This window comes from Vulpes vulpes, chromosome 1 (assembly GCF_048418805.1).
Source record: "Vulpes vulpes isolate BD-2025 chromosome 1, VulVul3, whole genome shotgun sequence".
NCBI classification, from domain to species: domain Eukaryota; kingdom Metazoa; phylum Chordata; class Mammalia; order Carnivora; family Canidae; genus Vulpes; species Vulpes vulpes.
Window position 1 is genome coordinate 117,324,541 of NC_132780.1, and position 26,998 is coordinate 117,351,538.

A 26,998-nucleotide genomic window follows, 5' to 3' on the forward strand; every position below is an offset into this window, starting at 1 on the left:
TTTCATCCAAATAATAGCTGTCAAAGGTAGGGCTTATTAACCCTAGTTTATGAATGAGAAGAGAGATCTACGGAGGGATCTACATGGCCAGCATTTGATGGAGTCTAGATTGAACCCATGTTTTAAAGCCCATGCTCTGAAATTCTTTGGGCTTCCATTTGTATGAGTTCTTTTAAAGAGAAATGAATTCCTAATAAGGAAAAATACCATTTAGGGGAACATGTTAGTAGCGTAAAAAGTAAATGTTCTATTTCTGCTATTAAAGGGTAACAAGAATGGCACAGCATACAGTGTTCTAGGGGGTATAAACCCGCATTAGAAATCAGGAGCTGTGGGCTCACTTTCTGCCTGTGCCATTTGGGTTGTTACCTCCTAGGGGCCATGTGTTGACCTCTGAGGCCCTCCACCTAAATGGAGATGATGATCCCTGTGACCTATCTCACAGGTTTGATGTATAGATCCAATGAAATCATGTATAAGGGAGCATGTTTAACACCTGAGGTGATTATATTTATTATTATTATTTTTATTTTTACATTGATTATTTTGCTGCTATTATTTACATAGTGTTTTGGAAGGAAAGAGGCACTGGAGTTAGAACTGGGTTAAAATCCCAACTCTATCTACCACACACAAGTTCTTTGATTTTATGGCCAAGAATGCTTATATTCTCTGAGCTCTGTTTATGTCCTTTCTGCAGAGGGATGATTTGACTATCTTCCAGGGTGAGTGTACAGTGGTGGACCAATCAACATAAAAGGGGCAGAGGATGGAGGCAATAAGAATGGCACTACCTTTAGAGAATTGAGAAACAATAACAGAACTAATTCAAAGTTAACTTTAAAAACAAATCACCATGTCTTAGCAATACTAAACTAAACATACTAAATAATGTCAGTGATAAAATAAATACCTCCTTGCTGGGGCAGTTCAGGCCCAATACACCTCCCTCCTTGGTTAGCCACTGCCCATGTGATGATTACAGCGATTCATACAAAATCTCTAGCACAGTCTTGGTACTCTGAAGGAATTCAGAAAATTATAGTTCTTGTTCACATTGCAAAGTTATGGTAGAAGGCTGGCAGTACTCTGGATTTGTATTGAATGTTTCCTCTGAAGGATCCATGAGCATTAGGACATGTCTTTACTAAAACTGGCCCAAATATAAGAATAAACTAAAGGTTGGCATGGAGAATGCGTTGCTATAGCTATGAATATCGTGAGAAAGTAGCCAGTCTGGTTCCATAATGAGCATTTATTTTCCTAAAGCCTCATCATTAGGTGATTTTTGAATCAAAGCATTGAAGATTTCAGTTAAAATGCATATATATTATCTGGAAACAACAGATGTTTCCAGTCCCAATTGTAGATTCCATCGTAGGTAATCTATGTCTCATAAATGACTATCAAATATAAGGGCGAGTTTTATTTATTTTTTATTTATTTTTTTAAAAGATTTTACTTATTTATTCCTGAGAGACACACACACACAGAGGCAGAGACACAGGCAGAGGGAGAAACAGGCTCCATACAGGGAGCCCAATGTGGGACTTGATCCCGGGACTCCAGGATCACACCCCAGGCCGAAGGCAGGTGCTAAACTGCTGAGCCACCCAGGGATTCCAAGGGCGAGTTTTAGAAATGCCAGTATCCAAGTCCCCCTGCAGCTGTGTTGGGTCGGTTAGCTCTGAACATCGATGTGGAGGCAGAGCTGACCTCAAAGGGAGACAAGTAGAGGGAAAAGACGTTACAGCACGGTGGTGTGAACTAGCTAGAGACATAGTTGTGGGAAGTAGGAATATTAGCTGGTTAATGGGATGGAGGGAAGACTTGATAGGTGGGGGCAGTTTTGGAGAAAAAATTCTGCAGAATTAGGAAAAGAGTTCAGCATAAGAAGAATTCAAACAAACTTAACAGTCTGCATTTATTGAACACTGACTATGCACTAGATATTATCCTCAGGATACTGGGCACTAGGATGAGGTAAACCCATAAGCGGCTAGTTTTAAAGTACTGTGAGAACTGAAATAGAGGGACTCTGTAAAAAAAAAAAAAAAAAAAAAAAAAAAAAGAGAGAGAGAGAGAGAGACAGTTGTCCTTAGGGATGGTATCTGGAAGAAATTAGCTGTATTGTAAGATACAAGAAACCAGAAGTCCTATTTATTGTGCTAGTAATAAGCTTATTTAGTTGAAGAGATTTCAGGTCAATAATTTAGCTTCTGTAAACTCCAGGACCTCTTACTACATAGAAAATAGATTTTGCTCGTCAAATGGCTGTATGCAATGCTATAAACCAACTGTGGAGAAGGATTATCCAAGAGAAGTAAAAAGGAGAGACCGTAGAATCCAGCTTATGAAGTAAACAGGAGAAGCTGTTGTGTCTCCATCTTTTATTTACTGCTCTAGCTTCTCAGTGTCCTGCAACAAATATCTGTTGGCAACTGAGTAAATGAATCAATGAAATGCTCGTAGGAGAAAATTACCAGCATTGGGGTTTTTTCCCCCCAGTGGTACTCAGGGTCTGTTTCATTACAGTAAGTTATTTAGCCATTATTTATCTTAGCCATCCTGATCGCCTGAACTAATTCCAAACCCTGCGATTTGAAAAGGAAGAGGAATCAGTTTAAATAATGGGACACTTTCACAGTGTGTAGGCTTGGATGAAGTGATGAAGTAATACTGGATATTTCTCAGTAGGAACAAGTTTTGCTAGCCAGAGATTTCACTGTCTGTCTCAGAAACTGCAAGGCTAAAGCAGGGCGATGGGAAATGGTACAGCCCAGCGTAGACCAGGTCACCTCAAGCAAGTTTCCTCAACTCCCTATGCCTCAGTTTCCAAGGTTTTAAAGTCAAACTAGTGATGTTTATCTCATAAGTTTACTGTGAGAATTAAATGAAAATCCATTAGTCCAGTGCTGCACATAGTAGGTACTAAGGATTGAAAATGCCTTCTTTTTTCTCTTTTACTGAAAGCACGGGCTTTAGAATCAAATGGGCCAGAGTCTGAATCCCTTTTCTTACACTTGCTTCTACATTGGAAAGGCAATTTTCCCTACTTTCCCTGGTTCTGTAATTCAATCTTGGAGACTTTGTCTACTTAATACAACTACATTTAAATAGGACAAATTGTACAACAGTACAACAGGCACAATGGCTAGTTGTTTTAATGTCATATAAACATAGCAGATGAGGTTTTGGTAAAAAGGGTGATTACAAAAGAAATTGATATTAGAACATATTTCCTGATTTGTGACTGATATCATTTGCAAAGTTTGAAGAAATGTCAAGAGGGTGGACTTTACCTGTGAGTGCTTTACCTACTCATTCAGCAAACATTCACTGAGCAATTTTTATAAGGTCAGGCCTGGGCTAGGTACTGCTGGTTAGGATATACCTTCTGTATGTTTAACTAAGCTCATTATAAATCTTCATGTAATTTGTTATTAGGTATCATTTCAGAATCTCAAGGTTCTGTCTATATTCTTTTGTATTTCACTCATCAGTAGGAGAAGCTCACATCTTCATAAAAGCCTTTTTTCTTAAAAATTATCAGTATTTTCTTCTGCTCTAAGTTACACTATGGGGACAGTCAAGAAGGAGCAATGTCAGACTAATTGCGCTAATAATAATAGAGCCCAGACGGCTGGCTTTGATCTTGGGAACCATCTGCAATGCAGACCACTTTGATGTTTCACACAATGGAAGCATAAATATTTTCTATGTACTCCATGATTGGACCTTCAGAAATCTAATTAAGATGAAGGTCAATTAAGAGAAAATGAAATCTTAACTCTAAAAGTCAGAGAAGAGGTGGAAGATGATGGCATGGCTGTGTGTACATAAAAGAACCTAACTAACCTAATTATAAACTTATATAAACACCCAGAGAAATTGCCTTTCATGTAAAAAAAAGGTCCTAAAGCATTTTATAACATTGAGATCATTAATGTGTCTTTGAAACACACCCAGCACTGAAAAAGAATAGTAATACTGGCATTTCAAAACTCTATTACTAAAAAAAAAAAAAAAAAAAAAAAAATTGCAGACAGCTACAGGATAAAAGCACTTCAGAGCTCATCAAATGTACCTCTTGCTTCTTGGAAATGATTGCCATCAGTGTCTACGGCAGAGTCCTATGTACTGGATTCTTCTAGGTATGGTGTGAAGGAGATTTCACTGTCCGTCTCAGAAACTGCAAGGCTAAAGCAGGGCGACGGGAAATGGTACAGCCCAGCATAGACCAGGTCACCTCAAGCAAGCTTCTTCAAATCCCTATGCCTCAGTTTCCAAGTTTTTAAAGTCAAACTAGTGATGCTTATCTCATAAGTTTACTGTGAGAATTAAATGAAAATCCATTAGTCCAGTGCTGCACATAGTAGGTACTAAGGATTGAAAATGCCTTCTTTTTTCTCTTTTACTGAAAGCACGGGCTTTAGAATCAAATGGGCCAGAGTCTGAATCCCTTTTCTTACACTTGCTTCCACATTGGAAAGGCAATTTTTCCTACTTGAGCTTCGGTATATAAAACCCTAAAATGAGTCAGTTATACGTACCATGACAGAGACTTTATATCGAATCAGTGGTACATAGGTAACTGCATGGAGGGCTTAAGATAATGGAAAGTAACTCATCATGGTCTACAGTATATTTTCAAATATGGGTTAATGTGTTTGTGCATGTGTGTCTGCACATGCATGTATGTGTGTTATATGTGCACATGTAGATATGGGTGTATAGGGCATATATTTGTGTGCGAGTGTGTGCGAGCACTCTAAACGCATAGGAAGAAGGAACTGTCAGGACGTCCCTTTGTCCCTGTCACTCGCCACAATTGTGTGATGTGGGCACTTGAATTTGAATGATGTGAAAAGTCACTCCTAACTGAACAAGATAAACGAATTCTCTTTATTCTTTTGCTGGGTGACACACATCATATGGATCCGCCCCCTCCCCCTGTCTTTTGAACTACATCTAAGGATCCTTTCATCTGAGAAGTTCAAAGTATGCCCATTACCTATGCATCTTAGTGAAATCTTTGTTTCTAATGCCCATACTTTGGGACAAATAGATAACCAAACTAATTTATCAGGTATTCCTGGTAGCCACTGGGGACACATGATACCTGACCACAGTGACTTGAATTTGTTCCGAAGGCCAATTAGTTAAATAGCAGAAGCCAGGTTATTCCCTTCTGATAAGCAGTGCAAAAGCTAGAAATTCCAGTTTAAGCACAAATGAATTGTCTCCTTTTCCAAAGTGGTATGACCTTGTTCTTCACAAAGACCAGAATAGTGATTGCTAGAAATGCTAGTGCTGTTCAGTCATATTTTCTTAATTCTGTAGTCTTAGTAAAAGACAGACTGTATTGTTAAATGCATTATGGGTTATATTTAGAGTTGGTAGAGTTGATTTATCTAATCCAAAGGCCAAGGCCTGCCCTTGGATGTGTCCAATGTATAAATGTGCATCCCTGACCAGAGGAGCATCTGCTTGAAATGCAATGTTCTTTTGCTAATGGGATCTTTAGAGCTTGCTCGTGGTGGAGGTGGGCCCTGGGCACACAGCACCCGCTGGCTTTTGCCATACTCACAGTTCACAGTGACCTTCACTTGTCTGACATCCGCCGAGGAGACTTCATTGGCAGCTTTGCACTCATATTTGCCTGACTGCTCCCTGGTGATGCCAAGGATCTCTAGATATTCTTCTTCTCCTTCAAATTCTCTCCCTGAAAAACAGAAATTTGCATGATTGTTTTTTAGGTTTAAAATATGCAGCAGAGCACTTATGTTTTCAGTAAATGCAAATGGCTTTTTCATAATTTGACCATGTATTTGTCTGAGGTCAGTTTCCACAGAAGCAGACCCCATGACAAAAAGTCACATGAAAGTGATCATGGAAGGAGAGTTCTCAGGAAAAACCAGCATGGCAGTGGGAAAATGGGACCTGGAAGAGAAAGAAGCCAAGAGAGGGTGCTGGTCACATCCCACAGAGGGTAATGTGGTTTAATCTGTCAGGGAGCTGTGGGGAAAGCACAGGTCCCACTTAAAGTTGTCCTGACTAAAAGTCAAGAAACTGCAGTATTTAGGCATCTGCACCCACCAGTCATTGGTGAAGGGCTCAGGACAGAGTGGGAATTGGGCATACGGTTGTAAGGGCTCAGGGGGGCTACTTGTCTAAGCACTGTTGCCATCAATTACACCTTGTGGCCAAACACACTTCCAACCAGAGTTGTTATTATGACATGAGGTTTCCTTATGAGAAACTGTCACTCTTCTCCCTCAAATTATGTGGAATTCTGTTTACAAAGGTCATGTTCAAAACTCCGTCTTGTAGTTATGGTTTCCTTGCTCGGTGTCAAACCACTTCATCATTGAGGCTTTCAGACTACAGACCAGATCCATGAGAATGTGCTGCTGATGCTGTGCTTTGTGACAGATGGTGTCACATGGAGGTGGGTGGTAGGAAGCTCAATACCATCGGTTTAGTCAGTTAGGATTAGGGGTCCGGAGGTCCTTTTTGGAAAGTTCCACAAAGTTGGATGTGTCCATTTGGTAATGAAATTTCAAGCCAAGCAGACTTGTTTAATTCTCCTCCTGTGAAGTATAACTGATTAAATGACTTTCTTCCTGGAAAGGAGTCACGGCAGGGAGAGAGGGAATAGGAAGTGGAAGGGGAGGAAAAGGAATGGAAGGAAAAGAAGCTGAAATGGAAAGGGGATTGAGCAGGGGAGTTGCTTGGCCAGAAAGGCGTATGGACTTGAACTCCAGCTAAATTAAACCCTCTTTATCCCAAATTACTAAACCCAATTTCTGTTGGGTTAGGATAAAGCAGCTGAGGAGGGTGCAAAAGGACACAGTCCTGCCCTGTGAAGAAATCTTGCTCTTGGTCATCCCACACTAAATGATACCAATTAATAGCTTTGCTCAAATGCCACAAGCTGTTTTCCTTTTCTGGAAATTCCCTAATGGCCAAATCAACGTAACAGACAGCTACCATAGAGACAAATTCACTGTCTAAACATGTCAGCCAAGCCTGTTAACTTGGCTCCCAATAGAACACGGGGCCTGTTTGATAACATCCTGTAACACAACTGTCAGGACTATTCCAAGCTTCAAGTCTTTGTCAATGGTCACTATCACCAGTGTTGAGGAAACTATGCAATCCCAACAAGAAAAGGCAGTAGTTTTACAGAATCATCTGGTTCTGGAGCCCTGCACTTTAACTAGCACATGTTTCTACTGAAAATGCTTTAGAGTTAGGCTATTAAGTAAATAGCTGCATATCATCTATGAAAGATTAATTTTCCCCCCTATTTGTGTTTTCGCCTTTTTTCTTCTTCACATTCAGGGAAGCAGACAGACCTGACTTCACATGCCACAGAAGTAGAATGTGGTAGGAAAGAAAACAGAAACTTGTGGAGGGGTAAGAGTCCACTGTATTGGATGAACTGGGAAGAATTTAGGCTTGGAGGAAAAAAATTCTTTCCTACATACTTGCAACTGTGGACTGAGAGTCATGACAACTAATTGATGCTAAAATCTTGTAGCTAAATATAAATACCCTGAAGACAAATGTTGACAACTGCAGGCCAAAATAGGTGTAAACTCATTAAAAAATCTAGAATACAGAGGTGGAATTGACAGACAGCATTACTGATTTTGAGAATGACGGATTGTAGTAAAAGAAGAGTTTGGGATGCCAGGCTGGTTCAGTCAGTTAAGTGTCTGACTCTTGGTTTCAGCTTAGGTCACCATCTCAGGGTCGTGAGATGGAGCTCCACAGTGGGCTCCACACTGAGCACCCCTCTGCCCCTTCCCTTGTTTGTGCACTCTCTCTCTAAAATCAATCAATCAATCAATCTTTAAAAAAAAGAAAGAAGGGTTCAAATGATTTCTGAACAGTTTAGGATTTCTGCTGTGCTGGGCTCCCACACCCCTCAACCTCATTCCTGGGTAGGTATGAGCTGTCAGTGAAAGAGAGAACAAGTGCAGTCTTCTTAGAGACAGCCAACAACACTGAATTCTTTTCGATTCCCATGAAATACCTAGAAATGGTGGGTAGTGAATTCCTACCTTGCATTCTGAATTTTTAAAAGATATAAACCTGTTCTAGGAGAGCAAAAGGCGACTTTTAGCATACCAACTAAGGCCCTACCAGTTTGGGAAAGATAGCACCTATGAGGGTAAGATGAACTAGAGAAAATAAAGTGGTATTTACTGTGTTTTTGGACCTGGGATTCTTACACAATAATGTAGGTATTAATAATCTCACTTTTTCTGGTAAGCAGATAATAATGAGTTTTCAATCCCACATGTCCAGGAAGAATTTACCCCAATACCACTGAAGATGAAGGGGAGTTTCTCTTACATGCCCCATCCTGTAAGGCAGGAAAATCATTTTGCTTCTCCCATGGCGGCTCTCCTCCTCTCTGATGGCTGCCTTGATCCCCAGCACATGTGTATGGAGCTGTTTCACTGGAGTGGGCAGTCTCAGTGTACAAACCAAATACAGATGACAGAAGCTAGATGGTCTTCCTCTATCCAACAAGCTTGATAAGAATTTAAAATATTAAACAACACCTCTGGGCCCTTCTTGTCATTCTTCCTTTGCCCCTTGGATCCTTCAGTTGAAATTCTTATACTTCCTGGCACTTATTATTATTATTATTAAGAGAGCAGAAAGAAGCAGGGGGAAGGCGGAGAGAGAGGGAGAGAGATAATCATAAGCAAGTCCCAAACCCAGCATAGAACCTGACTGGGGGCTGTATCCCGTGACCCTGAAATCATGACCGGAGCCGAAATCAAGAGTCCCATGCTTAATTGACTGAGCCACCCAGGTGCCCCCATGGCACCTCTTGCTATTTCTTACACCCGTAGGAGACTTTACCCACAGCACATTATCTGTCCTACTTCACTTGAGCATTTCTTATTAATCCACAGTGATCTGAGAGGAAATGGGAGCTTTTCTGTTGGACAGGATTTGGCACAGATTAGTTTGTTGAGTTAGCTGAACTGAATTAAGAAACACAAGTAGATGGGACGCCTGGGGGGCTCAGTGGTTGAGCGTCTGCCTTTGGTTGGGTCGTGATCCCGGGGTCCTGGGATCGAGTTCCGCATCATGCTCCCCGTGGGGAGCCTGCTTCTCCCTCTGTGTCTCTCATGAATAAATAAAAAAAAGAAAATCTTGAAAAAAAGAGAAAGAAACACAAGTAGAAACTAGAGCCAGATTCAATACATCATAAAGCTTAAGAGAACGAAATACTGAAAGATGGCTCAGTAATTCTCTATGAGAAGCTGGTGTATCAGTCTCCTCTTTTTGATGATCCTCACAGAGTGCATTTTCATTGGGGAAGAAAGGGTAGACTGAGTCCTACGCTGCTGAAAAGCTGGACAGAGCCTCTCTGGCTGTGTCCCCGAGGATGCATTTGCTATGCGGGGTTATGGTTTCAAAAAAAGGTGTGGCCACACCAACACAGCCCCCAGGTAGAAACAGTCACCATGACACAGCTTTTATCAGATCAAGCGCAGCTTTTTGTTCAAAGCATGCAGTACATGTTGTTAACCTTGAATCAGAATTCTAAAATGTGCTCAGATTCTCTTGCTTTTCTTCCTTTGCTCCAGTATATCTGTCCCCCTCAGGGCATCTTTCCCCTCCACCCTTTCAGTTCACTCTGACTGGCTGCTCTCAACCCAAGGGTCCTGTCACCGGTTCCCTACACCCTCACAACCTTAAGAAGGCTCTCAGGCCAGAGTGTAATACTTAGCCTTTGTCAAGTTCTCTGGAGGAATAAAGCCCTCTGGCTACAATGTGGGCCTTTCTCTTGTTCCTATTATTTTCTGCCCTAGTATAAATGTTTACTTGAAATGCAAATTTCAATATTTTGGTATTTTAAACATCTCAACCTATTTCCACAAGCCTGCTCATGTCGCCGAGTGTTATATTTATTCTGGGATCTGGTGTTTAGTTTAAATCTCCCTTTGCTTAATGTGCTTTTGTGTCTCCTGGCAATATTCAGCTACGAGGCTAAATAACTTCTCGTCCTCCTCAGTGGATGCACCTTTCAGACTCTTGCACATAATTAGCATATCCCCTCGTAGTCATTGTTTACTCAAATTGTACATATTAGTTCTTCTTAATATTTCTTCATAAGTCAGAAGGAATGGCCTAAAGCTAACGGCAAGAGGAAAGCGATCTCTTCGTGTTCCCTAATGTAGAGGCAAATCAGGCAGGAATAACGCCAATTAAAGTATGCCAGGTGCCACAGTCTTAGCAGCTTCAGAATACTGTGCTTTGGTGAAACTGGAGGAATTCACATCCAAAATGTTGATTTATTTAGATTTCCGAGGTCAACCAGGCATTTGGAGGCGAGCAGCCATTTGAAATTAAATACATTTCTGTGGCACTGCTCTCTTTTTCTCCCTTTCCCTCCTTCCTCTCTCTCTCCCCCATATCCATCCTTCACTTTCCCCCACATACATGCATATAGACAAATAGCTATTTACCTACATGTAACTATTTACTTGAACTTTCAGGAAACAACATACAAACTCACTAACACCCAAATATTTGCTTACTAAATAGAATAGGCTTATTCTTGCAAATTCCCCAGAGATGACAAGTGCCCTATTTGAAATTAAAAAAAAAAAAAAAGACTACTATCCTAATTATCACTATGATATCTTTCTTTTTCTTTATATGAGATATAAGAAATAAAATTTAGAAGTCTTGTTAAAATTTGAGTGTTTTCTGACTTTAAATATGTAGGATTCCAAGGATTCATACATGTTAGGAAATGGAGAAATCATTTTTTTCTCCATTCTTCTAAGAAGAGTCTCAGTATAATATCTCGGTAGATCATTTTTTCACAGAAAGGAAAATGGGTTTGAAGTGGGATTGATGTTCTCTTTGCTCTACTAAATTTGAATATTTACAAATGGCTGTAAACACATTAGCTTCAACACAAACACACATACAGATTAATGAAAAGCAAAGAAGTAGAACTTTTCTTGCAAGGTATGTACGTGTGCTCGTATGCATGTGTTTGTGTGGGCCTGTGGTTAGAAAGGAGAGTGAACAGGGTACACAAAAGCAAGCTATGAGCTTCTACCTCTAAAAATAAAAGAAAAAAGGATTGCAAATCATTGATGCCATTTGAAGTTTTCTGTGCTAACTTCAAATACTGTAACAAGTTTCTGTTCTTACAGTACGTTTTCATGTTTTCTTTTTTTTTCCTAAGGACATATTCACCTGTTCCTGTGTTTGCTTCCTTCCTGACCTTTTTTTTTTTTTTTTTTTGCACATTGCGTTCTATGCAAATATGCTAAAAAAAATGGAGGAGAGAAAGAAACACACGAAATCCAAAAAGAAATATGCCTGCAATGGGGTTCTGTTTATATTTCCAGCCATGTCTCTCTCTCTAGATCCTTTGAAGTTTTGTTTTTCAGCTTCACATCCCACCTGAGAGATTCTTTAGCATTTGACAGTGTTTCTGTCCAAAGGGTGAAACCACTTCTCATCCCCACCTCTCACCACCCATCATGAGAAGGTTGAAGGGAGTAGTAAGTGATCATGATGGAAAGAAGACAGGTGTGGGGGCGGACACAGTTGTCAGAAGCAACAATCATAGGACAATAAGGAGACACAGGGAGGAACACTGCATTGAAGACATACAATGGTGATACAATAGGGATGATTTTAAGGAAGAGTTCAAGGGATGGAAATGAAAGAAGAGAGAGTTCTCTAGAGAATGAGGCATTTGACTATTGAGATATTTGAGTTACATGGAAGGGAAGAGGTTGGTTACTCTGCTGTAGAAATGTTCCCCATTTGAATAGGAAGACACAACAGGGTGTGGATTATGCAAATTGGCCCCATGCCTTCTGCAGCCCCAAAGGGTGTAGTTAGTACCCAGAAACCAGAGGCAAGCACAATGCCAGGAGAGATTCACAACTGGCTTTGGCTCTATGAATGAGCATGAGCCAAATGAAGAAGAACGCCCTGGCATTATTTTTCTTGGCATGCAGAGAGATCCAATTCATTATGGTTTGCATTTTTTGCTTTCACATACAAAAAGTCAGCTAGTTGACAGTTTGAGCTCAGCATCCAACCGGAAGCTGCCTGTCTACACATCCTTTTTATTCCTGGGGCATGACATTCTGTTGTTGTACTCATATTTAACCATTACCTCTTATTTGGTGTCAGTTTTTAGAAACCGTTCTGCCCTTCTAAATGCTAGGCTTGAAATCAGGATTCCCTATGCTCTGTTTTCCACAAGGGGAATTGTATTGATAACGGTGAGTCTTCCATTGTAGGGACCACATCTGGTTTTGCTCATCATTGTAGTCCTCTCCATCAGGATGTGCAGCACGATACGATGCTGGATGACTGGAGTGCTCCAGGAATATTGCAGGGTGATCGTTGGCAGAGCTACAGACTAGGCACTGCGCTAGGTAACTCAGATATTACCCCATTTAATTCACAATACTGTGTCCAAGTGCCCACAGATGAGGAAACATGGGAATCCAGGTTTAGAGAAGACCCTGAAGGAAATTGCCCAGGTATGTAATGCTATTAAGGACAGCTGAGGTTTGAACCAGTCTGTGGGCTTCTGGAGCTCATGTTCCCAACTAGGCATGTCTGCTTTGATCATTATAGTGCCATGAGATGCGATAGTTAGCTGGTCTCTTAGCTCTCAGAATCTGCTCTATTTCTGTCTACGGAGTATAAAATGCGAGTTTGAGAATGGGAAACAGGGAATTTCCAAAGCAATGCAGCTCAGTTACAGATAAAGACAGTAAAAGACAGCCCTCAGTTTTTATTTTTTAATTTAATTTAATTTTTAAAAAATATTTTATTTATTCATTCATGAGAGACACAGAGAGAGGCAGAGACATAGGCAAAGGGAGAAGCAGGCTCCCTGCGGGGAGCCCAATACAGGACTCGATCCCAGGACCCCAGGATCAAAACCTGAGCCAAAGGCAGACGCTCAATCACTGAGCCACCCAGGAGTCCTGCCTTCAGTTTTTATAAGGATTGTCCACTTACCTTCTTTATTGAAAGAATCAAATGAAGCAATTTATTTGAAAAAAAAAAGAGAAAAAGCCGATAACTTGGATGTATAGCAGTACCTACTTATTTATAGAGGCCCCACCAAGGCCCCTAGTGCACACATATGCTAACAGGAAGGAAAGGAGGTATAGGAACAGTATAGAATAGACTTTTTTTTTTTAAGATTTTATTTATTTATTCATGAGAGACACACACACACACACACAGAGAGAGAGAGAGAGAGAGAGAGAGAGGCAGAGGCACAGGCAGAGAGAGATGCAGGCTCCATGCAGGGAGCCCGATGTGGGACTCGATCCCGGGTCTCCAGGATCACACTCTGGGCTGAAGGCAGGCGCTAAACCACTGAGCCACCCAGGGATCCCCTAGAATAGACTTCTTATATTAGGAAAGACTTACTGGGAGGAGTGAGTTTTCAGGAAGTAGAAAAACACAAGTGCAGAAAATCAGAGCTGGCAAATTGTGAAAGGGTGTGGCAATCTTGTTAGCCTGCTTGAAACAGACTTTTCTATGAAGGAGAAATGAGCAGCATGATGTGAGGGGTGGTGTGAAGACTCTGGATTTACTGTGTTTGGTAACTCTGCATGTAACTCTGTACTCTGAAGGTACAATGGAACCTTCCAGAACCTACAAGGTACTGAGTAAAATGGCATTTTTTAATAATTTGCTCCTTCCTTCCTTTTCTTCTTCCTTCCTTCTTCCCTTTCTCCCTCCTTCACTCCCTTTCTTCTTTCCTTCCTTCCTCTCCCTTTCCCTCTCTCCCTTCTTTCCTTCTTTCTTTACCCCCCACTCCTTCTTTCTTTCATTTTGGAATGCCATGGAGATTCGATTGGTTTAAAGTCCTTTTTGAGTGCCTGGGTGGCACACTCAGTTAAGAGTCTAACTCTAGATTTCAGCTCAGGTCATAATCTCAGGGCAGTGAGATCCAGTCCCACATCAGGCTCCACGCTGAGTATGGAGTCTGCTTGAGATTCTTTCTCCTGCTACCTCTGCCCCTCTCCCTGCTGTAGCTCTTTAAATAAATAAATAATCTTTTTAAAAAATGAATAATCGTAAAATATTCCTTTTTATATCAATACCACTTACACTCAGTACCAGCTTCTTGTACTCATTGTATTGTAATAAGCTGTGTGTGTGTGCGAGGGCAGAAGAAAGGAATGTGTGCCACGTACTTGGACATTCGCTTGCCTTGGGGTCTCCCGTAGTCCATTTGAGTTTTCTGAAGTATGAAGTGTATTCTAATGCAGTGTGTATGTTCAAAGCTAAGGACTTCCTTGGTTTGAATGCAGTTGGCACCACTCAGGAAGTTAGGAAGGAGAGCTTAATCTGAGTGAAGATAATGAGTTCCATTCTTTACACATGGCTGGTATCAGGTTTTCTTGGAACATCCTGGAGAGTACGTTCCCCAGGCACCCAGAAATACAGAGTTGCTAAGAGACTGGAGCTACGTGTGGATTCAATGTGTGATGTATACATTGGTCGTAATTCACACCACTGTAGTAGAGACTGAAGAACATTTGTACGGTATAGCATGATGTCATAAAGGGGGGGATTCACTGTCTTCATTTTTATTTTCCTAAGGGTGTGGGGAAGAAGAGGCAAAGAGATAAAACGGAAAAAAAACCCCCAAACTAGGAGAGTCCTTTGTAATAAAAGAAAAATAAAAATTCCAGCAGGTGTCTATTTTCCAGATGATTTCATAAGAAGGGGGTAAGGACGAGATTAGAACTGGTGGTCAGAGGTAGCAACAACCAACATCTCTCACCGCTCCATCAAAACTGTCGGGGTGTCATGCGACCTGTCATTAGTGCTTCTGCCTTGGCTGAGGATTAAATATCTAGAGAGATGAGAACAGCAGTTGCTGTTTTCAAGAGTCACATAAATCAATTGGCATTTTGTAAGTGAATGTGTTAAACTCAGCAGGGCAATTGCACTATGGAAGAAGGATCGCTAGGCATAGTTTTGTGATGGCCACAGAAGCCTTTGAAAGGTAATTAAAACAAAGCAGGAATAACCCCATCTGGTCCTCTGCCCTTCCATTCTAGCCCCTATGTTGCAGTGACCTCATTTGGGCTCACCCCCAAATCCTGACCTCACTTCTCCGACTGCCTCACTGCTGAATGAGCTGTTCGATCCAATTTAGAGAACTGTTCTTGCTTAAAGTCAATAAATAAGTAATGAAGAGAAAAGTGGAGTAAGGGGTGGGGGTAGGTCAGAAAAGGAAATGGTAAGCATGAACCAAATTGATGTTCTTAGAATGTTCCCATTGAACGTCAGGCAGGCAGCTCCAGGTTCCACACAATTAATCCTTAAGGAGTCTGACGATTTGCTTCTTGCTGTTAGCCCCAAATGTAGGAACGAGGAAATACCGCCCCCCTCCATCAACACTCTGCTTGGGTTGCAGCCCTGTGTGTACCAGCACCCCCTCAATCCTGGCCCGGGTTTTTTGGCCTTTCTGTGAAGCAGATGGATCACACGGGGAACGAGGGGCCCAGCTGCAGTGTTGGGAGCACAGGCCTAGAGGTGGAGTGGGGTGGGGGGGAGCCCAGCCTCTCTGGAAGGCAGTGGCTCTCACAGGCTGGGCCCATGCGCTCCTGGAAGGCTACGGGGGCTAGTGGGCCAAAGCTTAATAGGAAAACAGCAGCGATTTGTCTCCACTGCTATTTATGTTTCAAGCCGTGACAGGCTGTCTATGCCAGTGAGGGTCGCTAAATTTACTGCCTTTCAGATTACTGCCATCGTCTCAGACTCGACAAGTCACTTCATTTAAAAAGCACTGCATGAGGAGATTTCCTCCACTTCTTTTTAAATAAAAACAAAGGCTGAGGAAAAGGCCACCCCAGAGGTTTAAAGGGATGAAATGAAGGAAGTCCACAAGACTGTCCTAGCCTGATGGGAAGGTGCTACTTTCACAAAATCCCCTTAATTAAAGTGGCAAATGAAGGAAAGGGATGACCCCAAATTTCTTGGTTTGACTGATTTGTGGACCAGATATTTTTTAAGTTGGGGGGGGGGAATGGGGAATAAAATTTACTTTTTATACCTGTTGAATTTGAATCCTTAAAGGATATTCAAGTGGAGGTCCCTTCTAAACAACTGGATATTAATGAAGAATAAAACTACTTATTTTGTTTACACTTCCTTTCTTTATTCATTTGTTTTCTGAGGTCTTTATAAACCAAGGACAGCTATAGGCAAAAATAAGGAACTAAGCATCTAGAGGGCAAAGAGGATAGAGATGGGTACCTCTAAATGCTGAATAAGATTGATAATTTAAAATATACATTTTTAGTATATTGGACCCAATACTTAAAAATATATATGCAAGTGGGGTACGATCTGAACAGCAGAGCACGGATTCTGAAGTACAATTATAAACAGTAATTATAAGAAATAGGAAGTAAAAAGAAGATATTATTCTAACTCTTATGGAGTTTATATTATCATCAAGGATAAATATGATTAAACAGTTCTGGAAGGTCTTGACTTTATTTCACATGACTAAGAAATGGATTAAAGGCTTTGGAAATTATATGTGAACTACGTTCTGTTAAAAACTATTCAAATCATGTTTTCATCAATGATGTTAAATGCTACTCCTATTTACAATTTGGCTTATTTCATGATTCTGTTGTTTCTTGACTCTGTCTTTTCTTGGACTAGTCTCCTACTGTTTTTATTTTTTAATTTTTAATCTCTGTTCGGTGGAGTGGGTAATAAAATGAGCTTTCATACTTGTTGGATTTATACCTTTTGAATTACCAATACTTTTTTGTTTTAAAGTAAACTCTATGCACAACATGAGGATTGAACTCACAACCCTGAGATCAAGAATTGTTCTCCTGAATGAACCCCAGGAACACCCCCCACCATAGCTTTTAACACATTTTTTTTTTAAAGATTGTATTTATTTATTCATGAGAGATACAGAGAGAGAGAAGCAGAGACAGGCAGAGGGAGAAGCAGGCTCCATGCAGGGAGCCTGACGCGGGACTCCATCCGGAGACTCCAGGATCAGGCCCTGGGCCTAAGGCAGGAGCTAAACCACTGAGCCACTCAGGGATCCCCACTTTTAACACATTTTAATTAAAGATATGAATAGTCACTTGTCAGAATTTTCATGATTGGTTCTATATATCTTTTTTTTTATGAACTTTAGAATTATCTTCTAGGTTAAACAAAAAACAAATATTCAGCTTTCTGATTGGGTTTGTATCAGATTTATAGGTTCATTAACAGAGATACAGGTTTATAATCTTGATTTGGTCTATCTAAGAATCTGATATCATATTTAAGTCTTCTTTATTCATCCATCAATTGTTTTTCTTCCTAGGTCGTAAGAATTTTGTATTAAGCTTATTCTATTTTATATTTTCTTACGTATAATGATTAGAGTCCTTTTTGTATTTATAATAAAAATGACATAAAAAGGCTACATTTCTTCAAAAGTTGAATGTTCAAAGTCAGTAGGCTGGTTTGACTATTTGGGGAGACAGTTTGACAATATCTACTACAGCTGAGGACATGCATATGATCCAGCAGTTCCATTACCATGTTCCCCAATGTTCCCTGCAGCATTGGAAACACCCACTTTGCGTAAAAAGTAAATACGTTGTTTTATATTCATAAAATAAAATACCATACAACAAAGAAAATGAATAGATGACAGCTGTAAGTGGCAATATGGATAATCTCCCAAACATAATGTTATGTGAAATAAATAAAACTGAATAAATACAGCATAAATCTCCTCGTATGAAAACTGCAGACAAGCAAAACTAATCTGTTTTTCTAAAATGCTGTATAGTTGTAAAATTATGAAACTAAGTGAGGAAAGGATTATCACAAAATATTTACATTATTATATCTAGTATTTATCAAGTGTTTACTTGTGTCATGCTTTTTATATAAATGTATTCCCTTAATTAAGAAAATTTAATTCATGTAATGCTATCTAGTCACTAAAAAGATATATTGATTATAGAATAGCAGTTACAGTTTATCTCCTTTGTGTTAGAAAACTTGTATTTACACATAAATACATACATTCATATATATACTTTTTAACACATTTGCTTGTATATATACAATGTCTACATACTATTAGTGATAGTCTTCTGGACTGTGGGCCAGAAGTGTGTAATCAGGGAATTTCTCTTCATTTTATGCCCTTCTATATTGCTTGAGTTTGTGACATAAATCATATGTTACTTTTATATTAAAAGTTGTTTAAAAATGGAATTGGATTTAATAATTCCGGTATAGGAGAAAGACATATTCACCCTTTTGGCTGTCTCCTCAGGGTAGGTTTCTCATAATGAAAAAGAAAATCTCTGAGATTTTTCTATTTCTGGCTTAAGGAGAGAAGAATTAATATGGAAATAAGACACTGATACCGAATGACAGGAGGAAAATCAGCAAGGAAATTGATTTATATAAAAACAGAACAATTCTCTAATTAGGTGGACAATAAAGAGTTTTAGTGACTATATGTGAGCACTGTGGGTTCTACTCTATCTGTACTGTTTGGTGCTATTAAGGAATTGTGACCTGTAGGCCCTGCCCACTTACCCCTGAAACATTGAGATGCAAGCTTGGCCTTCCTTAGAAGTTCTTTCCTCACTATTAAAAGGGATTTGAAAAAATAAAAAAATAAAATAAATAAAAGGGATTTGGACCTCAGTGTTGATCCTGAAAGCAGCAGGTACCTATATGCACATTCAGATACCTTTTCCTTAGCAATTTTCCACTCCACGCACCAGTTTGCTTAATTGCTTTTCTGCCCTTGTCACTGGTGCTCAGATTGCACTCCAGTCCCCAGCTGGGACTACCGTGGGGCCAAACCATAAACTCGGCCCACCATAATCTAGTTGTCGATGTCTCCTTTCCTCTAAGTCTAGATGCTTCTTATTGTATTTCTGTCACTGACTAATCGCCTGCTGGCCTAGTTGCAGCACCATTACCCATAAATCTCTGTGCCCTGCTACAGTCATAGACCTTGGACTTGAATATTCTGAGAATGATCCCAACCTGAGTTTCCTTAATGATATGAACTATAGGTCTGAGATGTGGGTGGAAAGAACCCATCCTTTGTCCTAGTTTGTTTCTTCTTTTATACTCCTTTAGCCCAAGCAAAACTCAACCATCTTCCTTTCTCTTTTTTTTTAAATAAATTTATTTTTTTTTTTGGTGTTCAATTTGCCAACATACAGAATAACACCCAGTGCTCATCCCGTCAAGTGCCCCCCTCAGTGCCCGTCACCCATTCACCCCACCCCTAGTTCCACCCCTTCCACCACCCCTAGTTCGTTTCCCCATCTTCCTTTCTCACTGGGAACTTTTAAGTTAAGTTTGCTAGTGGTTAGGTCCTACAGCACCTAACAGGCAAAAATTACAATTATTTTCTTAAAAGTATAACATTTATATGGAGAACTTTTATGGGTAGAGAGAGCAGGTGATAACAAATGCCGATCGTACAGAAATAACAGGCTCAGTCCTTTTTTCCACATTATATACCATAGACTTGGTATCTCATCCAAGCACCGAAATGTACTCAAGCATTTGTTCATAACTGATGACTTCCCAGCCCTGCGTTGAAGTCATTTTGCCTTGCTCTAGGAAGCTGATCACTGCAACCACACAGAATAACTATTCATAGATTCAATTGCTTTAACGGATTTCAACCTAAGATCTGTCAAATGCTTGTTTAAGACTCTTGATAATTACAAATTGTATTGAAATCCCACCCGCAAAGTGATAGTATTAAGATGTGGGGCCTTGGGGAAGTAATTAAGTCATGAGGGTGAAGTTCTCATGAATGGGAGTAGTGCCCTTTATTATTATTATTTTTTTCTTTTTGAGTTTTGCCCTTTATGAAAGGACTCCAGAAAGCTCTCTTGCTCCTTCTACTATGTGAGAGGACACAGGAAGAAGATACTCATCTATGAACCAACAAGGGAGTTCTCACCAGATACTGAACCTGCTAGGGCTTTCATCTTGGACTTTTCAGCCCCCAGAACTGTGAGAAATAAATGTTTGTTGGGTAAGCCACCCAGTCTATGGTACTTTGTTATGACAGCCTAAAGTGACTGAGACAGCATATCTACTCAGCACGCTACCATCCATTTATTTAAGAGTCTCTGGAGTCTATCCAAGGATCACGTATTTAGAAAGCAAGCCACTTGGACCATGATTATTTATGCACTTCCTAGAAATGGCTTCACTGAAGTGAGACCACAGGCTTTACTATAAAGACTATAAAAAATTACCCTTTTGAACACATTTTCTATGTATTTCATAAACTTCAGTCAAATATATTGTCTAATACATTACTCAGTACTCTTTATAAATGCCCTCCCTGCATCAGATATTTGCAGAAAATATTTCCTTTTTTAAACTCTTGCCACTGTTTTTAAAATAACAAATAACTCTGTGAATCAATGTATTTTTTTCTTTTGCTTTCACTTTAGAAAGATTATGCAAATATCGTGCCCAGATGTAGTAATCAGTTTATCCCAGGTTCCTGTCAGCATCTACTCCATTGTTCCTCAAAATGTGATCCATGGACCACCTTTATAAGAATCCCATTGGGAGCTTATTATACATTGTGGATCATTGGGACCTTTCACAGACTTACTCAATCAGAACCAGCAGGAGTAAGGCTCAGGAATCCATGTGTTTATAAAGCTCCCAAGCTGATCCCTGGGCACACCTACATTTGGGAATTATCCACCTGATTTTAGTAGTCTGTCATTTAGGAACACATCCCTTTTCTTTTCTCAAGGGACTTCAATTAACTTTAGCTGACAAGTTTAACCTTGGCTCGTGATCAGGGATCAATCCAATTTTTAGGTCAGGGGAGACTGAAGGAGAAAAGTTAAATTCTCATAAGAAGAATCAACACTCTGCATTGAACGTGACACTCAGTTCTCTGTCCTGAGCTAACAATTCAAACCTCCATTTGTTGGTACCACTTTGTGCCACACAGAGCTGCTTACACATGCTAATTCATTTATCTCTATAGGCATATTATTTTCTCTTTCTTTACAACTGATGTCGCTTAAGTTTAACAAAGTTAAAGAATTTTCCCAAAATCACACAGTAAATGACAAAGCCACGATGTCTGTGTGAGTCCAGTGTTGTAACCATTATTCCATATTTTAAAAATTTCAGCTCTCATCCTGGTACTAATCTCCATCTTGCCTACCAGGTGTAGACACTAGCTTCCTAACAAAAGCCAATGCTGACTACCTGCTGGCCTGCCTAGAATTCTAAAAAAAAACCTGGGACCCAATTCTCAATTGTCTGCTGTCCTTTCCTTTCTGTCCTGCAATTCACTGTGTTTTGCTCAGCAAAGCCACTAGATTTTCTTTCTTTCTTTTTTTTTTTAACATTTTATTTATTATTCATGAGAGACACACAGAGAGAGGTAGAGACACAGGCACAGAGAGAAGCAGGCTCCCTGTAGGGAGCCCAATGTGGGATTCGATCCCGGGACTCCAGGATCATGGCCTGGGCCAAAGGCAGGTACTCAACCGCTGAGCCACGGAGGTGTCCCCTGCCACTAGATTTTCAAATTGTAAAAGTAACCAAGAATAGGGCATTTATATGCAAAGTTGGGCAAGAAATCGCAGCAAATTCCTTTCCTACCTCCATTATGTGTGAATTTTTTTACAAAATCTTCTTTGATCAGTGGATAAACTGAATTTGCAGATGGATGGCTACTGATCTTTTCAAGTATTGGAAGATCCTCTAAAAGCAAATTAACTTATAAACAGAGGAGAGATTTAATTTCTTTGGATCATGTTACATAGGATTCTGAGCTATCCCACTCCACACTCTAATAGTCTGGTTGCAGAGTTACACTGAAATTACACGCGGCCAGCATGAGGTGCAGGCAGATAAGGTGATGCAAAACCGGGGCTGCCTGCCTGGAGAGATTTGACAGGTTGCCAGGCAGGATAAATTGCCTCAAAGAAATCAAACTTTAAAGCTTAATTATTTTCCCATTAAGACTCTTTTTGCAATGCAAATATTAATGCAAGTGGTTATACCTTTTATCAGTTAACATCTTAATTCTCAATTAACACCTAAGGGACTCATCAGCCTGCAGGCAATCAGGATAGTACTTGCTATCAGGATAGGGACTAGGTTCTGGGGAAATACAAGGAAGAGGATGGAAGAAGAGGACAGTGCTAGGGATGAGGGGGTCACAGTTCAGATATCACATTTTATACAAATCGGGTTTAGCCGATCTAAATGTTTGAGATAACCGAGAAAGAAATAGGAAATACTGAGACAGAAAATCATTCTTATTAATATCTAAGTCTTAATAGGAAATTAGTTGCAGATATGATTAAAGAGGACGTGTCTATATATATCATACACACACACATATAAGTCAGTCCTAGATTAGATATAAAACACATTAAAAATCTTTAGGTCTATTCAAGGCCAAGTTTTTTAAACTTGCCAATTCATATCTTGATGAGAACAATAACAGCCAGTTCTTCAGAAGATAACTGGGTAAATTCTCAGTAGAAGGTCTTGGAATACCTAAAATAAATCCTAGGCTTTCAAATTTCCTCAGTGTTCCCTTCCTTGTATACTATTCCAAAATACTGTTGGTTTCCTAAAGGCTAAACCTGATTATATCAGTATCTCAACACAACGTTTACTGCTGAAATTTTAGGTTCCTGGCCCCAAAAGCCAGGAACAATTTCAAGGTGAAAAAAGTTAGGCACTTCAAATCACCCTCTCTGGACAGATGGTTTAACCTGAAAGCAACTGAGCAGTGGCTTTCGGGCCACTGATGACTTGCTGTGGTCAGCTGCATTGGAGACCACAGGGAAGATGTGAAGGCAGACAAGTGGGAGGGGAAGGTCCTGCAGCAAACAAGGAGGTACAGAGAGGTCATAGAGAGAAATCAAGCAAAGCAGACCACGGGGAAGCATAAGAGCAGGGAGAAAATTCTACCAGACTGTAACAGCCTAGAGTAGACTTACAGAAACCGACAAAATCAGCCTGTTGGCAGTCAAGGCAGAGAGACGTTTGTTGACAGGTTGGTTGAGCCTAGGTCTATTCACAAAAGACTTCATCTGGATATGACATAATATAACCATGTTACGAAGTGACTACCTGTCATTCTACACATGTGAGAGTAAGAGAATTCATGAGCACATGATTGCAAAGGTAGCTGGGTTAGGAAAGCTTAAGAGTCAAAAAAAGTTTAGAGTGGTCATTCCTGACAACATTCCTCTAGTCCTCTTGACAGGACTAGTGGTCCAGATAATTTTTTAAAACCAATATCCCTTGCCCTGATATATTCTAGGTGGTCCAAGGGCTTTGCTTAGGTTTGGGAAGGCTTTTTCTGCACATCAGAGATGATGAAAAAGTTCTGTTCCTATGTTTAATTCAAATCTAATGGAATGTCTACCTAAAGAGCTATCGAATGCTGTTATGGATGAGAGCTATTGGTCATTGCTATGGGATGGGAAATGGGGGTGTTGGTTACCTATGAACTGCATGGGTTCTGGTAGTGCTAGTTAAACTTTAGGTAGAGCATATCTAGGTTGGTCCATATGAACCAAAAGAAAATGCAATTCCCAACAGTCAGATGCTTGACCTCTTCCTTTCCCCATCCAAGCACTGGCCATTGAGAAATCTCTTCACCTCTCTATCAAGAAGTCAAAGTTGGAATATCATAAAGCAACCTAAGGATGAGAGATATTTGGAAGAAAAATAAGAGAGAGAGAGAGAGAGAGAGAGAGAGAGAGTAAAATATGTTCAGGGAAAGCTGGAGAAAGGTAAGTGACTGAATCTGGGTTAGCAGGAATGTGGAGTTATTTTCTAAATTAGCAAGAAACTAGTCTTGACTAAGGAGTCTAAAATATGAAACTGGAGACATACTTAAAATGAAGTTTGGTAGGAGGAAAGTTTAAAAGTAATTTTGCAAAATTTAATCACCCAGATTTAATCTCCATTTGCTGGAAAAGATACTTTTTTGTATTTTTTCCAAAATACAATTCAGAATATAGGTTGTCAACATTTTTCAGGTAGCAGAGCACCCCAAAAATTATAGTACTCTTTGTCTAACAACAAATCCAAATACAAAAAACTAAATATTGATTATGTGATTTTGTGTTTATCTAAATTAGACTGTTAGATTTTAATACAGAAAAAATGTTGTAGACATCAAAAAACTTAGGAACATTTCTTGGGACAACTTTCAGTCAATAAAATTCTCTTTAGCAGAATTTTAGGATGAACGCCAATATTCCAATTTATCAGCAGAACTACTAAGTTTGGTTCCTGGAACACCAGCTTTCCTTAGCAAATAGTTTGAAAATCATTGAAATAGTTTCCAAGGGACACATAAATGCGATTACACTCAAGGAATAAACTAAAATCAAGCAATTGAAAAGGGATGATAGATCATTTGCTGATTGTCCAAACTTTGATAGCTGTAAGTGAAAAACCAAAAATGATCAAGAGATTGTTTGACATTCACGGGTTCCTCATAAAGATGAACCCTCCCTCTCATGCTAGACAGGGAGAGAGAGAGAGAGAGAGAGAGAGAGAATGAGAGGTACTGAGAGAGAAATACAGGGAATATAGCTCTCCCTTTGAAATCTTTGAAGAGTACTAGCTCCTCAGAGTAGAAAGGATATTAGAGAATCCAGTTTTTTTTAATTTTTTATTTATTTATGATAGTCACACACACACACACACACACAGAGAGAGAGAGAGAGAGAGAGAGAGAGAGAGGCAGAGACACAGGCAGAGGGAGAAGCAGGCTCCATGCACCGGGAGCCCGACGTGGGATTCGATCCCGGGTCTCCAGGATCGTGCCCTGGGCCAAAGGCAGGTGCTAAACCGCTGCGCCACCCAGGGATCCCTAGAGAATCCAGTTTGACAATTATTACATACTTGGCACTGTGCTGCGAAGATACAATTAAGCATAATAAGACAACACTAAAACGGAAAGGGGGCATAACTGTTTAGGAAATCATTTTATTGATAACATGTCATCAATAACTTGAACTTGCTTTTCCTGTCAATAGTCATTACTTTTGAATATGATGAACAGCGCCCAGACAACAAACACTCATTCAATGTTAGTTTATTTTTAACCTCTTTCTTTCTGCTGCAACTGTCTCAAAGAGTTCTTATCTCTTAGATTCTTTTTTTTTAATTTATGTATTTTTTATCTCTTAGATTCTTAATAACCTGCTCTGTATCTGGTGAACCACTTTTAAGATGTAAGATTTGGAAATTTATTAACATAGATGTCTTTTCTAAGCAAAACCTTTTTATTGCTGAACATACAGATACAGATTATAAATATCCTATTATTTTACTGATAACCAAAAATGCTTTGAAAAAAAAATTTTCCTAAAACTGTGATTTATTCTCCTCCAAATTTGTCTTAAGTTGAAACCAACAACAAAAAAGTTGAAACCAACAGAAGATCAGAGAAGGGGCCAGTAAACTATGGCCCATGGGCCAAATTTGGCCTGCTGTCTGTTTTTTTGTACAGCCCATAGCTAAGAATGTGTTTTTTGCACTTATAAATGATTAAAAAAACTAAAACAAGAACAATATTTTGTGGCACATGAAAATTATATGAAATTCAAAGTCCAGCATTCATAAATAAAGTTTCATTGGGATACAGCCATACACATGTATTTACTTATTGTCTAAGAGTATTTTCAGAGTTTAGTTGCAACATAAAATGTATAGCCTGCAAAGTTAAAACATTTTCTACTTGGTCCTTTATGAAAAAAATCTAGCAATCTGTGGTATAAAGGAGTAGACTCTTAATGTGCAAGTCCAAAGACTTGCATTTTTCATTGGGCTGTTGTGTTCAAATCAGGTAATACAGTAAATAACAATGGAATTCTATTTCAGAGATAGCATTCTATAATAAGATCTAAGTAATTATTTTCAAATACTTATGGTGTCAATACTTAAGAGTCAACTTTCATTTTGGGTCATCCTAAATATCATTCTAAAGCAATGGCTCCCAAACTAGGAAAAATTATTTAGAGAATGTCCTAAAAAGGAAGAGTCTTAGGCTGAGCTCCAGAAGTTCTAGTCTAGTAGGTTTATGGTGAGCCTTAGGGATCTGCATTTTACCACTATGGGGGTGATGCTGATGTACATTTTGAGTACAGAAGCTTCACAAAGGCACCCTAATTCACCAGTTCCTCTGCTGCAGCCTCAACAAACCAGCCACCATATAAAAACAGCTTTCAAAGCTCTGGCTATTGGGTATGAACTGGACTATTTTTCTAGGGAAGAGATTGTTGCACTTGCTGTGGAGTTGCTCCCAGGAGAAATGCAGTAAAAGTTAGAATCAGACTAATAGCCTTATACTTGTTTCTTTCTAAAAAACCTCAAAAGGCCCCAGGCATTTCTTTTGCCTACTGGAAAGACAGTAATCACAAACCTTGTAAGGTGCACAGCATTAGGTTCCCACAGCAGAGAAAAACCATTATATGAAATCACACGCAAACACTAACCAACAAGATGGGAGAGAGATGCAAAAAGAATCATTCGTGGAGCTTTCAAATTATGAAACTAAAAACCATATTTCCAAGAGCTGAAAAGTTTTCCCCTCTGAGAGAAGTAGTATCCCAAATTCACATTAAAACTCTTTCTTATGTTATGCTGACTGGGAGTTCTTAAAATTGATTGACCATAGGAAAAAATGGCATGACATTCTCATAGGGACCGGCAGCTTGGAATGGCCACACAGTTTAAACTCTGACACACAGAGATGTCCCCTCCATTTAACTTATTTTAAATTTTCTTCTTTGCCCTGGGTCAATACTCAAGACTAAGAGCAAGTCTATTCAGCAGAGTCAGAAAAAAATGGCTACAGGGAATCAGAAGACAATCATCCTTAGAAAGGTGTAGCCCGGGATCCCTG

At 39.6% G+C, this 26,998-nt stretch overlaps 1 protein-coding gene across 3 annotated transcripts in view; it reads right to left on the bottom strand.

Annotated features, from left to right (window-relative positions):
• LSAMP (limbic system associated membrane protein) overlaps positions 1 to 26,998 on the bottom strand; it is a 639,835-nt gene that overhangs the window by 40,978 nt on the left and 571,859 nt on the right. For all 3 annotated transcript variants that reach the window (XM_025990102.2, XM_025990101.2, XM_072724085.1), the window contains exon 4: positions 5,591 to 5,725. In XM_025990102.2, coding sequence (XP_025845887.1) covers positions 5,591 to 5,725 — 135 coding nt within the window. The remainder of the gene's footprint in view (positions 1 to 5,590; positions 5,726 to 26,998) is intronic.